Source organism: Bos indicus x Bos taurus, chromosome 1 (assembly GCF_003369695.1).
Source record: "Bos indicus x Bos taurus breed Angus x Brahman F1 hybrid chromosome 1, Bos_hybrid_MaternalHap_v2.0, whole genome shotgun sequence".
Lineage (NCBI taxonomy): Eukaryota > Metazoa > Chordata > Mammalia > Artiodactyla > Bovidae > Bos > Bos indicus x Bos taurus.
The window spans coordinates 69,296,623-69,311,638 of record NC_040076.1 but is presented as its reverse complement, the minus strand read 5'-3'; the positions used below and the strand labels follow the sequence as shown (position 1 = coordinate 69,311,638).

The 15,016-nt window shown below is 46.4% G+C and overlaps 1 protein-coding gene across 2 annotated transcripts in view; it reads left to right on the top strand.

Moving 5' to 3' along the window:
* SLC12A8 (solute carrier family 12 member 8) overlaps positions 1–15,016 on the top strand; it is a 149,051-nt gene that overhangs the window by 100,083 nt on the left and 33,952 nt on the right. For both annotated transcript variants that reach the window (XM_027536506.1, XM_027536495.1), the window contains exons 7-8: positions 6,590–6,677; positions 8,218–8,305. In XM_027536506.1, the coding sequence (XP_027392307.1) occupies positions 6,590–6,677; positions 8,218–8,305 (176 nt within the window). The remainder of the gene's footprint in view (positions 1–6,589; positions 6,678–8,217; positions 8,306–15,016) is intronic.

Sequence of the window (15,016 nt, the reverse complement as noted above, 5' to 3'; positions counted from 1 at the left end):
GTATTTTTGCCTGGAGAATCCCAGGGATGGGGGAGCCTGGTGGGCTGCCGTCTATGGGGTCGCACAGAGTTGGACACGACTGAAGTGACTTAGCATGGTAAGTCCAGCAGTAAGAATCTCTCTGATCTTGTTTAATCAAGGTTTTTCCCACTGATACGTTTTTTAACTGTGGAACCTTTTTTTAGGGGGCATTATTTGTAAATATCACTGTGAAATAGTACTTATTCTACTATTCCTCCACTAAATCTAACTCTAACATTAATAATATTTTTAAATTGTAACAGAAGCAGAAAGGTAACTAGGGAATCTCTATAATACCTGATTAGTATGGGTGAATATGAAATCAAAATAACTTTTCTAGATCTAACTGGTAAGCAAGACATTTATAGTCCACCAGAACTAGAGATCATCTGCTCAAGAATTGTGTAGTCGTGCAAGGGCAAAATTCTGGTAGTAACAGTGTGCAAACCAATCTAATAGGTGTGCCCGGAACACCCACAGGAGTCACCCCGAGGCTTCCTGTCTGGAGTGCAAGTTACTGCCATTTCCTTGTCTTGGGAGTTTTGTGTTCACGGTACTGACTGCCTATTTTCTGGCTTGCCTGTTTTGTCTCACAAGCCCACTTCCTGGCTGGCTGGGTCTGGCCCATTCCTGAGGGTGGCCTGTGTCAGTGTCAGCTGTTTCTGCTCCCACTGAGCAGGATTCCCACGTGCCCCATACCAGGCCAGCTAGTAGGACCTCTAATTAAAGGCAGGGTCATCACTGTGCAAGGGATTGTGGAGAGAGAAGAAAAGGGCGTTTGTTTGTTATGAATACAGAACCTTTGGGAAGCAGGAAGCCATTACGATTAATCAATCACTTTCCTAGACAGAAGCGCCTATAGCAATGGAGTTCTTGTGGCTCCTTATTTCTAGAGTTTTGTAAATGATCTGAAGGAAGGCGTACATAAAGACATGACAAACTAGAGGAGGTACGAAAATGGCAAAGAATACATGGCAGTATGTAACTTTGCAAAGCTGAGTGAATGGGCATAGAACTGCCAGGGGCTTGGGGGCAGAATGAAGTCATTGCCGAAGGTAGGAAGCCAGGCAGGTAAGACACTGGTAAACCTGGTGACAGGTGAGAACCTTGGCAGAGGTTCAGCATTTGGGAGGTTCAGAAAGAGGAGGTGTTAATGGACGAAGTTAGTGGGGCCTGAGTATCAGGTAGACATGGGGATCTGGCCAGGGCTGGCCTTGGCTGTCAGACTGTTCTAGCAACAAAGGACATGGTCCCGTGAGCTGTGGTCAGAGTAAGGCAGGTCCTCGGCCTTGCTCTCTTGATCTAAATAAAACCTGTATGTGATTTAAAAAATAAAAAAAAAATAGTGCAGAGGTGCTTGTAACGTAAAGCAGTAGTCTCTCAGCCTGCCCTCCCTCCTCCACCAACTTGACCACCCAAAGAACCCCTCTACAGGGGCAACCATTTGTAGTCATTTTAGTACTTCAGGAGCTAACTGCATTACCAAGCAACATGCCTACATCTGAGCTTCCCTGGTGACTCGTTGGTAAAGAATCCGCCTGCAGTGAGGGATCCGCAGCTGGTGTGGGTTGGATCCCTGAGCTGGGGAGATCTCCTGGAGGAGGGCATGGCAACCTGCTCCCGTATTCTTGCCTGAAGAATCCCATCGACAGAGGAGCCTGCTGGGTTATGGCCCAGAGGGTCGCAAAGACTTGGATACAGGTGAGGCGACTTAGCCTGCATGTACATGCTTATATCTATAACTTGACAGTCAAAGTCACATGTAATTTATTGACTCCATGGTAAGAAATGTAGAGGGTTTAGCTTCCTTACATGTTCCTTTATCCACTTCCCAATTTTTAATAGTCATATTTTAATTTTTGTTCTTTTTTGATTATCTTTATAACTTTAAATAATATGCTTAAGTCTGTTATCCATCCTAGGCTATATCTCTTTACTGCTTATTGTTTGTGTGGAAAATTAATATTCTGTGTTGTGTTTTAAGATTAATGTATTAGGGTCATATTTATTTCATGTGTAAAGTATTTTGACAAGGAATGTGTTAGTTATCTTAAAGGAATCCCTGATTTTAAGGGATTCTGAATAATCCTTTTATATTTATGTTTTAGAGCAATATCAGGGAAGCTATGACAAGCTGATGACTAGCAGGTAAAGAGGAAAATCTCATGAAAGCTGTAGTTTACAACTTGCAGTGAACAAACACAGTTTCACACCCACCCCACCCCCCCCAACACACACCCCCCACCCCGACACACACACACCCTCTCTCTACTAAAAAATGTGTTTTTTTTCTTTTTTCTTTTGCCTTTAGGTTACAAGTCAACAGGTTTTGGAACTTCAAAAACAAGCTGTTCAATATTCTTGGAAATTTCTTTGCTCCTCTTAGCAAACATTTAGAAACTCCCCTTTATGATGACAAAATACAGAATAAATTCTAGCATTAACTTTAAATTTATTGCAGCTGGTATATAAATATTTGCTGGCATTTCCTTATTGACCTAACAAACTTAATGGCTAACTCACATTTCAGGTTTTCTTATTAAACTAACTGAAGCTTGTAGCATTCAGCCAGTCCTGAGTGAAGATCCTGGGACTTTTGTTTCCCACACTACTACAACAAAAATATGAGTGCCTTTCCTCTTTCTGGTTTTCTTTTCTCTTTTCCTTTCGTATTAGCTGTTAGCTATAGCTTTATGTCACTTTGTCAAGGTAGATGATACTTGTATTCTACTTTGCAGCTAAACTTAAGTCCTCTGGGCTATGTCTGTGACTCCGTAGCTGTGGTTCACTGAAGAGCAAAGTGGTGGGCTACAACTCCACTTCCTTGGCTGCATCTGACGTGGCCCTTGTGTCATTTAGGGGAGAATGTTCCTAATATAATGGCCAAATGGATTAACGTTAAGACTTTTTTTATTAGTTGTTTAAAGTCATGTCCTATTTTAGTTTCCTTCCTATTTACATGTTGGCTTTCTTATTTACTTCTCCTCGAGTTTCAGTAAGCGTTTTCTCTTGTTGCCAAAATACGCAGTCAGCAAACCTTTAAAATAATTCATAGTGTCCTTTGTGTTGAGTCCAGTCCTATCCAGAGGCATCCCTACCGGGGTCTCCGTTCTTCTGCTTCAGTCCCTGCGGGTTTCTCTGCTGCACCACTGTTACTCTGGGACTTTGTTAACTCCTGACTTGTCACCACTGCTTTGTGAACCTTCTCTTCTTCTCTTTCATAGCTTATATCCTCATTGTACTGGAGTCCTTGCTTTAGTGTCTTCCTCAGAAATGATGTGTGGGAGGTAAATTTTCTGAGCCCTTCTTTGCTTAACTTTACTTTCACTTAATTGGTAATCTGGCTAAAACTCTAGTTTCAAAATAGCTTTTCCACAGAATTTAAAAATCAGTGCTCTTTTCTAGAACTCACTGTTGCTGTTGAGAAGTCTGATGCCAGTCTAATTTTTGTTCCTTTGTAACTGTTCGGTTTTTATCTTTGAAAATATTTAGGATTTCTCCTAAAATTGCACAGTGATGATTTAGGTGTGGGCCTTTATGTTGTTTACTTTATGGGATATTTCAGCCTGAAGACTTGTGTCTTCTTCAGGTTGAAGACATTTATTTCTGTTGTTTACCTGCTTAATTTATCTTTGTTCTCTCTTTCTGGACCTCCTCTTAGTTGGATATTGTAACTCCAAGATTTCTTCTCTTTCTCCTATTTTTTGCTGAAAATTTTTACCCCTTTGTCTTTCTGTTCTAAATTCTGGGATATTTACTTAACTTTATCTTCTAGATACTCCACTGCATTTTTAGTGTAAGTGATCATGTTTTTAATTTTAGTGATCATGTTTTTAATTTCCAAAAGTCTTTTTCTTGTTCTTATTTTTTGTTTTTCATAGCATCTTGCTTTATAGGTAGAATATTCTTCTTGGATGTTTATGGAGCTACTAATTAGTATTTTCTTCAAAATTTTATCCTGTGTTCTGATTTTTATGTTTCTTCCAGCCCAGGTGGTCCTGTTTTTGCTATGCATGTGTCTGTGTGTTTGCTGCTGGGTTTGTTATACACGTGACCACCTTTGGTTGCTGGCATGGATCTCCTGCTGCAGTGTGAGGGGGTCTGTCTCCTGACGGGGTTCTTCCTTCATGACAGGGTGACAGCAGCACATTTGTGGGTGTGTCTGGCTCTTGAGGAGAGCTTCACCTGGGTGCGAACATCCATACTAGTAGTCCTGGTTTTTCTTGGGCAGTTTATTTAGGTCCTCTAGATAAGCGTTCCAAGGTTTTCTTTTCCTTTCATTTTAGTACTCTGTATCATTTTATCCATTTTCTATGTTCCAGACATTTGTGGAAACTTTTCATCTACTTATGGCTCCCCCTCCCAATCCTCTTTTTTTTTAGGCATTCATCCATTTTCCCCTTTTACTATCCTTTTGATAGGGTCTTGGGAGGGAGAGGACTGAGAATAAAGAAAATGTGCCCGACATGCCATTTTAAACAAACAAAAAACATTTAAGAATTACTTCTCCCTTATTTCATAATGATCACTATAGAAAATTGAGAAAGAAGAGGTAAACGACAAAATAAAAAATGATCTGTTTTTCCGTCACCCAGAAATAACATTTTGAACATGTTCTAGTTCCTTTTTCATTTTTCTACACATCTATTTATCTGTTTTTTTTTTTTTCACAATAAGATCATACTGTATGTTCTGCTTTCAGATATGCCTCTGAAAGTGAAAGTGAAGTTTCTCAGTCGTGTCCGACTCTTTGCGACCCCATGGACTGTAGCCTACCAGGCTCCTCTGTCCATGGAATCTCCAGGCAAGAGTACTGGACTGGGTTGCCATTTCCTTCTCCAGGGGATCTTCCCGACCCAGGGATCGAACCCGGGTCTCCCACATTCCAGGCAGATGCTTTAACCTTTGAGCCACCAGGGAAGCCCAGATATGCCTCTGAAATGGAAACAATTGCTCTTTTCATGTCACAACATATCCTTGATGTTATCGGAGGGCTGGTATATATTGAAAGATGTATCATCACTTATTTAGCCAGTCCTCTACGTGTCTCAGATAGTAAAGAATTTGCCTGCAATGTGAGAGACCCAGGTTTTGAACTCTGGGTAGGGAAGATCCCCTGGGGAAGGAAATGGCAACCCACTCCAGTGTTCTTGCCTGGAGAATTCCATGGACGGAGGAGCCTTGTGGGCCACAGTCCATGGGGTTGCAAAGAGTCGGACACAACTAAACGACTAACACACACACACTACCTTTAGACCTTAGATTGCTTATGATTTTCACCACTCTATATATACAAGCTTTAATAAACATTTTTGGATAAATCTTTACTTATGTCCTTGACTGTTTACTTAGGATACAACCGTAGTAGTGGAATTGCTCAGTCAAAATGTATGCAGTTCTCTGCCTTAGTTCAGCATTCATGATAGTCTTTGAAATAGTTCCTGTTTAACTTTCTGGGCCCAAACTTTCACTTTACTCCACTGCACTTGAGTTCCCTCAAGCATTATAGCAGAGGCGTTAAGAGAGCAATTTTCCAAATCACACAGACCAGGGTTGAATCTTAGCTTTGCTACTTACTACATGTGTGACCTTAAGCTATTTTAATTTACCTCTTTTAGCACTAGTTTCCTTGTCTATAAAATGGGGGAAATAATTCTACTTTTCTGATGTGGTTGTTGTGAGGATTAAATGAGATTTAAAAAAAAAAAAAAGCATGAAAAGCACTTAACACAGGCCCTGTCAGGTTCAAAGGGTTCATAAATCCATATTGATGGAGATGGACCCATTCCTCTCCCCAAACCCATGCAAAACGTCCTTCAAGAGCACATTCACAATGCACCCATCCCCGTGGGCTTGCAGAGCACATGTGGGCTGGATCTACACGATGTTCAGCACCCGCTGTCTTGTTGGTTTCCTGCCTGTGTGTGTTTGGACCACAGCGATGACCTTCCACCATGACTACGTGCTTTCATGAGTGCTCATGAGGAATAGAGTCCACAGTGAAGAGGAGCTCGCCACTTAGCGTTGGTAGCATCAAGATGGTTTGTTGGAATCTGTTTAGAGTCCTTGGCAGCTCAGGAGCTTTGAACACGGCTGCTGACTCTGAATATTGGATGAAACGTGTCCCTGGGGTCCCTGAACCCCAGTGTAGTCTGAGGGTAGCAGAGGAAAAGAACTGTGCTGAGCAGACAGGGTGGGTTCTTTGCTAAGGCTGAGTCTTTCCTGGGTGTTGTCCGGCTGGAAGGCAGAGCTCAGAGCTCAGCATGTGGCCTTGGGACCTTTGTGTGGCCTGCCAGCCGCCTCCCTGGCCCTCATTACTTTGCACTGGGCCATAAGATGCTTTTGTCGCTAGTCGAGCTCTCCTCCTGAGCATCAGCCAACCCACAAAAGTCCCTTTCACGCCTTGAGGATGCCTCCCTAGTTGCCAGGGGAGACTGAGAAGTGCACTTTGCAGAGCCGCAGATGGGAGGGCATGCCCGAGGATCCCTTCCAGGAGAGGCCCCGAGGAGGGGAAGGTGATGTGTGGAGGATGCTGCTCACCCTTCTCTCCTGTCTGGGTGTCTTTCAGGAGTCATGGCCGGCTTCAACATGGGGGGCGACCTCAGGGAGCCTGCTGCCAGCATCCCCCTGGGCTCCCTAGTAGCCGTTGGCATCTCGTAAGTTCCCCTTGTGGCAGTCAGCTGGAGAGAGGGAGAGAAAACCCAAGGCAAAAGAGGGGATTGCTCCTTTTGTTCTAAGAGTGCCCTGTATGTGACCAATCTATTCTATATTCCAATCCTCCTTTTAACGCTCAGCCAGCTGGAAAATTCACGTCTGGTGGGTTTAGATACTCGCCCTTTCATCCCTCCTGCCTGGGAATCCAGCAAGGAAGGGGGTCATTAAAGAAGGTGGACTCCTTTCTTTCCTTTTCCCTCAGCCTCCTGCCCCTCCCCTTCCCCACCCCCATTTTGAACTTGGGCATTTTGTAACCATTGAGTTTCCAGGACCATTGCAGGGAATATAAAAAGGAAGAGTTCTGCAGACAAAACAAGATTTGCATACTACACCCCTCCGCTGATTGTCTGCGGGACTTCAGACAATTAACCTTCTGAGCCTCCATTTTCATCTCTGTAAAATGGGGTTAATGAGAACACATGTGTCCTGTCGATTGTGGAGGAGATGCTGTGTGTAACGGTGCACAGTAGGAACTCAGAGGCTGATTGTCCTCTTCTCCCAGCTTGCTTCCCCAAGGCTGCCAGACTTCCCTGTGTTAGTTCACACTGTGCCACCCATGTGAGCAGGCTGGGTGCCTTGGGTCTGGTTCTGACCTAGAATCTTATGTTTTCTCTCTGCACTACGGGAAGAAGCTCCTTTGCCTTCACTGGGTAGGTGTGAAAGGTAATGAAATCCCAGACATGACAAGGATTAAAGTACCTGCATTATTTTAACCGTGATGTTTAAAAAATATGAATACACCTCATCATTGCTTAGTTTGCTTTAGCTTGTTGTAATGGCACTGTGGCTCCTAGCCAGGCATACAGCACCTGTCTATTTTGTGCTAAATAAGGTGATCTCTCTGGGAAGAAAATGAGGCTGACAAAGATAAGGGTGGGTGTCCAGAAGGAAAGGAAAGAGCCCGCCTCATTTTTGGTCACAGCTGGAAGGTCCCAGGAGGAGCCTTTGGCCCATCCTCCTACTGTCCAGATGGGAATGAGGCCCCTGGGTTCATGTGAGTTCATCGAGGTCACAGGGCTTCTGAGGGCAGAGCCAGCTCACTGCTGGCCTTTCACATTCGGCTTGGCTCTCTGTCACCTGGGGGCCAAGGAACAGCGGGACTCCGAGGCCTGACAGCTCATCGGCTTGTTCTGCTGCAGGAGGATGGGGTACAGACCTGCCCGTCGACCGTGGCCTGCATCCTGGCCAGCTGGGCTGCTCCCCACCCCAGAAAACCTCTGTGTGTTTTCCTCTGGAAGAGGCAAATGATGCATTTCTATACGTTTATATGAAATGATATGTTTATATATATTTACATGAAATATGCTAGAGGAGAAAAGAGTACCGACAGTGCCCCCAGATAATCTGGGGAGCCTTCGTGATGGCCATTCTCTGTCCTTGGGGACAGTTCCCTGGGGGAACCCTCAGGCTGAGGAGGGTGGAGTGGGATGGGGTTGAGTGATGTCAGGTGGCAGCCCTGTTCTGCTCTTGGGTTTCTTGCAGGTGGTTTCTGTACATTGTCTTTGTCTTCCTGCTCGGCGCCATCTGCACCCGAGAGGCCCTTCGCTATGACTTCCTGATAGCGGAAAAGGTGGGTGAGTCCTACAGCCTGGTGGGCTCAGGCTGCAGGTCGTTGATCAGCTCTGAGCAGCAATGGCTGCCTCCCCTTTGCGTCCTGGCTGGGGAATCCATGTAGTCGTGGGCCCAGGATTGCAGTACAGTGGCCCAAACCATGGGAAAGATACAGGTCCTTCATATGTATCCCTAGACTTGGGTAACCACATCAGAGAAGACACATGCATGCAGGTGCTAAATAATGGGGACACAGGCAACCCTGCATGTCAAAAATCAGAGCAGAAACAAAGAATCTGGTCACCTGAGATCCCCAGCTCCAACAATCCTTCATTATTGCCAATAGCCTCCCTTCCACTATGAGCAGAAAGCTACTCTCAAGAAAGCAGTAAGAAGGAGGAGGCTGATGAACAGAAAAGAGGGCAGGAAGCCCAGCGCCAAGGTGAGGGGTGGTGGGAGACAGGGTTGGAGGCCCCTTGTCCTCTCGGGCTCCCCAGGGGATGGCCCAATGGATTTGGATACTGCAGCTTTTTTTCCTGAGGACTACACTGGCCTGAAGATGATTAGCCAAGTCCTCATGTTCCACAGCCTCTGAACAGGCTGGAGGTCATGTGACAGTCAAGGACACTCACTTGGCATTTCTAGAACCCAGGAGATTAAGACTTCCAGACATTTTGCTGGAAATCCCCTAAAACTCCTGTCTTCCCTCTGTCTTCCCTTAAGTTCCCTGGGGGAAAGTGGACCCTGAGATTCCCATCACGTATCAGAAAGACGCGCCAGGCCAGGGAGGTGTCCTTACTCAGTTAACTCCTGAGTATCACTGCTCTTATTGAGGAATAAACACCTTTTTCTCTGGTGTGAGGCTTTGCAAAGCTGCCTTGCAGGTACATAGAGGGGTGCTGCTTGGGGCAGCCTGGGGCTGGAAGTGCTGAACTTACATTTTAGAGCAGTGTTTGGGCTTGCTTTTCACATTAGTGCAGGTTTATTTTTCAGGTGTGTAGACGCCAGTGTCAAGGTGATATTTATTTTCGGGGGTGGGAAGGTGTCTTGGCCTTACCTTGCAAGAAGGTTTGCAAGGGGGAGCTAGCTGTTCAGGGAGTGAGAGAGCTGACATCCACCCCCCAGGTCTCAGACCCCCCAGGTGAGCAGGGTTTACTCTCAGGGAAGGAGTCAGTGTCCCTCATTTATATGTCTGTGCTTGCTGGTGCCGTCTCACATCTCATCTCCCAGGGGCCTCTTCTCTAACTGTGGAATAAAAAGCTGGGCTCCATTAGAGCGACTGAAGGCCTCCGGGAGTAGCTGGGCCTGGACTGAGGGAGCACCCAGCTGCTGTCCACACCGTGCCAGCAAGCTCTGCCCCTTCTTGAGCTGGTTCTTTCTTGTGGATTCCCCCACAGAGGCCCTTTCAACCATCAGAGACTCTGATCTGGATGAAGAGAGTCAAATGATCCCCTGGGTGGGGCCCCTCTCTCCACTAATTCCCTTGTTTTGCAGGGAAGCTAAGAATAGGTGTGCCTGAGGGGGCAGCACGTGTCCCAGGAAGGCCACAAGTAAGAGTGTAAGAACAGCTTTCACCAGCAGCCCGGCGGGGAGACTTCATGGGTGGAGATTCCACCTCTAGTAATAGACTTATGCATGGAGGTTGGGGGTGGGGGGACTTGTTTGAAAGGCCACCTGTCCCTAGCAGTGAAACAGACAGGCCGGCCAGCGCTTCGCTGGGGGCTGGGGGACCGGCTAAACCCTGCCTGGCGACAGCACGTGGGCAGGTCACTATGCACACAGCAGGTGAGAGGTGGAAAATGGGTTTTTGGAGAGGACACAAGACTGTTTCCCGGAACAGGCAGTTGTAAAGCCTGTGCAAGAAAGAAAAGATAGTATCCTTGGTTGTCAGTAGCAATCAGAGGTCGACGCCACAAGTGTGGGAACAGGGACGGAACTGCTCAGGGCAGCTCCGCAATAGCGGCTCCCTGGTGTGCTGCCCACTCCATGCCACCCTCGGGTCCCACAAAAAGAGGACCAAGTGAGATTCTTCTGAAAGCCACGAACCCTGGCTTTTCTTTCTTGCCCTCCTTGACACTGACTGGGCTGCAGCAGCGGGGACTGTACTTAGGGAGTAAGCTGGGCCACAGGCAGCTGCACTCTCGGCACCTGGAGGACAGAAGGGTGAGGCCTGAGAGGCTGGCGGGTGTGGTACCCTGCCCCCCTGACGTGGTGTGTAATAAACTGTTCATCCCCCAACTCTGCCCCCTGTCTTAGCTGTGGCCTGGTCCTGAGCTGGCCCATCTCTGAGCTCTCCTGGGCTCCAAGAAAGCAAGACCTCTTCCTTCTGGTCTGTGTGCCCTGAGGGTCTCGCCTGGGCCCAGACCTGTGGCCTCCGCCCCTTGACTCTCCTCCTAACGAAGCAAGCGCCTCTGAGCATTTCCTTCTCTTTCTCTCAGGCCTTTTCTGCCAGAACAATTATCCTCAGCGGCTGCCGGCTGCCCTGGATTCCTTTCCACTGACCTGCAGCTGGTCAGTTCATCTGTTTCTTTCTGGGTTTCCTGCCGCTCCTCTGATCTATTTCTAATTATTTGGCTTCCCAGCCCATGGTTTCTCTCAGAAATTTCTTTTCACTTTATATCCCTACCCCAGAGGAACTTTTCCCTGGCTGTCGGGTGTTAAGCTTTCTAAAAACTCTTGACTATGTTGCAATGACTGAGGCCCTCTGTGTGAGGCACAACCCCCGGTGCGCGGTTGACGCTTACTGCATTTTGATTCCCCGACACACTCCTATGGATTTCCCAGGTGGCGCTAGTGGTAAAGAATCGACTTCCCAATGCAGGAGCAGGAGATGTGGGTTTGATCCCTGGGTTGGAAAGATCCCCTGGAGTAGGGAATGGCAGGCCACTCCAGTATTCTTGCCTGGAAAATTCCATGGACAGAGGAGCTTAGTGGGCTACAGTCCATGGGGTCGCAAAGAGGTGGTCAGAACTGAGCGACCGGACACAGACATACTCCTATGGGGATATCTTTACAGACAGTGCACATTTTCAGGTGGGGACATTTTTTTCCCCTATTAATCCACATGTTAAACTGAATAGGAAAAACCCCCAAAGTGTCAATCTCGATATTATTATAGAAAAAGGAATTGTATAAACAGCAGGTATTAGTAGGGCTAAAATGAAATAGACTGATTGTTTCACAATGAACTTATATGAAGCCCAAGAAGAAGTGTTTATTACACATCAAAAAGACCAAATATTTTAGGAGCCCTGGAGCTTGCTAACTAGCAGAATAAGAACAGATTAGTAGGAGGAGTATCTTCAAAGCATGCCTGTGAAAAATGAGCCATGGCGCAGGGAAAACTCTCATCACTCTTGATTTGACAGTCACGATTTCCCATGTTCATGAGCTGCACGTGGAGTGAGGCAGGGCTCGAAGCTGGGGACGAGCCCGGCCCAGCACAGCCACCCAGCCGCACCTGCCTGTCCTCTGCTCTCTGTCCTGGACACAGTGCTGCCTCTCAGGAAATGAAGTCAACCATGTTTCCTTGTGGTGGTGGTTTAGTCGATAAGTTGTGTCCGACTCTTGCGATTCCATGGACAGAGGAGCCTGGCAGGCCACAGTCCATGAGATTCTCCAGGCAAGAATACTGGAGTCGGTTGCCATTTCCTTCTCCAGGGGATCTTCCCATCCCAGGGATTGAACCCGGGTCTCCTGCACTGTAGGCGGATTCTTTACCAACTGAGCTACAAGGAAAGCCTACATGTTTCCTTGTGGAAAGTGGCTATCAAGTGAGAGAAAAACTTTGGCTGAAAGTGGAGATGTTGGTCACCTTGTGGAATGAGGACAGTATTAAAAAACTCATGTCTGCAGAAAGAAGGAACTGCTTGGGATTGCAAAGGGGTAAAGGTGTCAGGATGTACTCCTCAGTAATGCCAAAGGGCCACAGGAATTGGATGAGGCAGAATGAGTACGTTGGAAATGACCCTATTAAACCCAGTTCTTCAAGAAAAGGGAGTGGCCATTGGGTTGGCAGGATCTTTCAGTGGCTGGAGTTCCCATGGGAGCTGGGATCAAGTACCAGGAACAGAGAGACGAGTTAGTGCTTTTCATCAGTAGTTACTGAAAAAGAAATTAGGGTAGTTTACACCCCAGGTAATATATTAGAAAGACAGCATTTTGTGATGACTCAAACAGGTAGATGATAAAAGGGCACCTTTTGGGTTTTTCTAAAGAACCGTTGACACATATCTGCACAAATACTCACTTCCACCTTCACTGGCACACGTAGTTAAGTTTACAGTCCCAGATAAATAGAGGAAATGATTAAATTCTACAAGGCTTGGGGCAGAGCCACAGAGCTTACTGCTGTACCTGGAGAGCTCTGCTCTCTGCCAGGTATCTAAGCTGTCCTCAGTGCTCCCTACAAGGGCAGATGGATGACAAGGAAGGGGCAGGACTCAGGTGGGGGAGAGAGAGAATGGAGTTGTTACATTCAACCGCAAGGACCAACGTTCCGTTTCTTTTTCAGAAAATTGGTTGAATAACAGTTTTACATAAAAGAGTGGCAAGTGGACAGTCCATTTAAATGCAGTTGACAAACTGGACCAAGCTTCCTATGCCTAGATGGTCATCCCTCTGGCCCTTGGCCCCAGGGCTCTGCAGCGGTCCTGGGGAGTGTTTCTGGGAAGGCTGGCTGGGATGGAGGTCACCGTATCCGGCCACATGTTGCCAGAGACTCATTGAATTCCTGAGGTTAGTTCCAACACTGAGGCACATCAGCCTGGGCCATCTCCTTCCCACTCACATTCACTGTAAATGGATAGGCTATATATACACATGGAAAAGAACTTTTTACACTCAAATATATGTAACCTTTTGGATAAGAAGCAGTAAACTTTCTGCAAGGAGATACCATGCCTGCCTGAGATGGAGAATTCTCTGAGGGGAGTACGCATTGAAGATAGGGAACCATGCCCAGGGGCTTTCACCCTGACTGCACCTTAGAATCACCTGGAGGGCTTTTGGAAAAATCAACCATGTCTGAGTCCCACTCTGTAACAATTATAGCAGAATCTTGGGGTGACTTGTGTGTATAATCAGAGTGGAGGACTACTGGGTCAGATTTTCAAAAAGCTTTTGATAAAATTTTATTACAGAGTCCTTTTTAAAAAAAAAAAAAAGTCAACAGAAGGTGGAAACAAAGGCTATAGATGAATGATTGCATCTCAGAATGAGTCAGGGGTTTGATACTGGGACTAGTGTCTCTAACAATTTTGTGAGACATCCAGGACACCAACTACAGTGGAGTTGTGAAGCCTTATTACTCCAGCCAGCAGTACTTGCTGAACGCTGTGTGCCAGAGGGCCAAGGTGCGGGCGACTTAGAAGCTTATGGCATGCTGGCAAGAGGGGCCATGAGTGTAATTAACCACAGGGTAGATGACCTGCCATTAGAGTATACAAATAAAGTGAGGGAATATTATAGGACATTAATTTCTTCTAGTAATAAAGTGGTAAATAGCGTAGGGTGGGATAGGCATAAATTCATGACACTGAAGTAAAGAAGGGAGATTCACTGGGGATAAAGATGAAGTAATGCATTTAAGGAGAACTAATCCACACTGAATTAAGGAAAAGGTAGGCTCTTTAGTGGACCTTAGGCTTATCCTAAGGTAAGCAAAACTTCTGACCTCCCTGACTGTTTGAGGGTTATTCACCTATGTGAGGTCTTGAAGGGAGTGATCCCCATTTTTTATTATAGGACCCCAAATGACCAGACTCTTGCTTGCCTGTCCCTTTGTGCCCCTGGTAGGGCATGTGACTTAGGCTGGGCCCACCAGATGCTTCAGATGTCATGAATGATGCAAAGGTAAGATGATGGTGAGAATTCATCTTTGGGGCAGCAGGTGCTGATAGCATCTTGATCAGACTGCTCCTGTTCAGGAATCTGAATGTGCTGCTAGCTTTGGGTCTTGCCTTTTTCCAAGCCTCATCTTTCAGCCTTCTGATGATTCTGTGACCCTCCAGTATCCTGTAAACACATGCTTAAAAAATATTTCCTGTCAAGAATCCTGGCTGATACAGATTTTTGGTGCTAGTTTATGGCCAGTGTTCAGTATAGCTTGATGCATTGTTAAAGCAAGGAAATAAAAACTGCGGTGAGGAACGTCTTCATGGAGAAGGGTATAAGGGACAAAACGGAAGATGAAATCTAATGCAGCTGTAACAGCTGGACAAATGAGCGCTAAAAATACACGGTTCAGGGCATTTGCCTAAAGTAAAATATCAATAGAAAGGAAATGGCACCTCAAATACTTTCCTGTTGGTGTAGATGAAGTTCAGCTCAGGAGGGGGCTATGGACTCACAGACTCATGACAGAGTGTGGGACACAGCTGCACACAAGCAGCACTGATCTTTGCAAGGGGACACCAAGCAGAGCAACTCTTCCCTCTCTCCTATCTGCTGGTACCTTGTGGGCTATGTGGATCTCACTTTCTCATTTAACACTTACATCTCTGTATTGGCACCAAGTGGATCAGGATGAACTAAATAGGAGCCCCATGGAAGTGAAGCCAGTGGAGGAAATAGTGTGTCTGGTGCCCCCCAACCTCACATTGAGGTGCAGCAGAGCCCTGAGGAGCACCCACTCATGTCAGGGGCTGGAGGGTGCGCTCATGGAGGAGGAGAGGTTTATGCTGAGTCTTGAAGCACAATTGGGAGTTTAAGAGACAGACAGTGAGTGGCT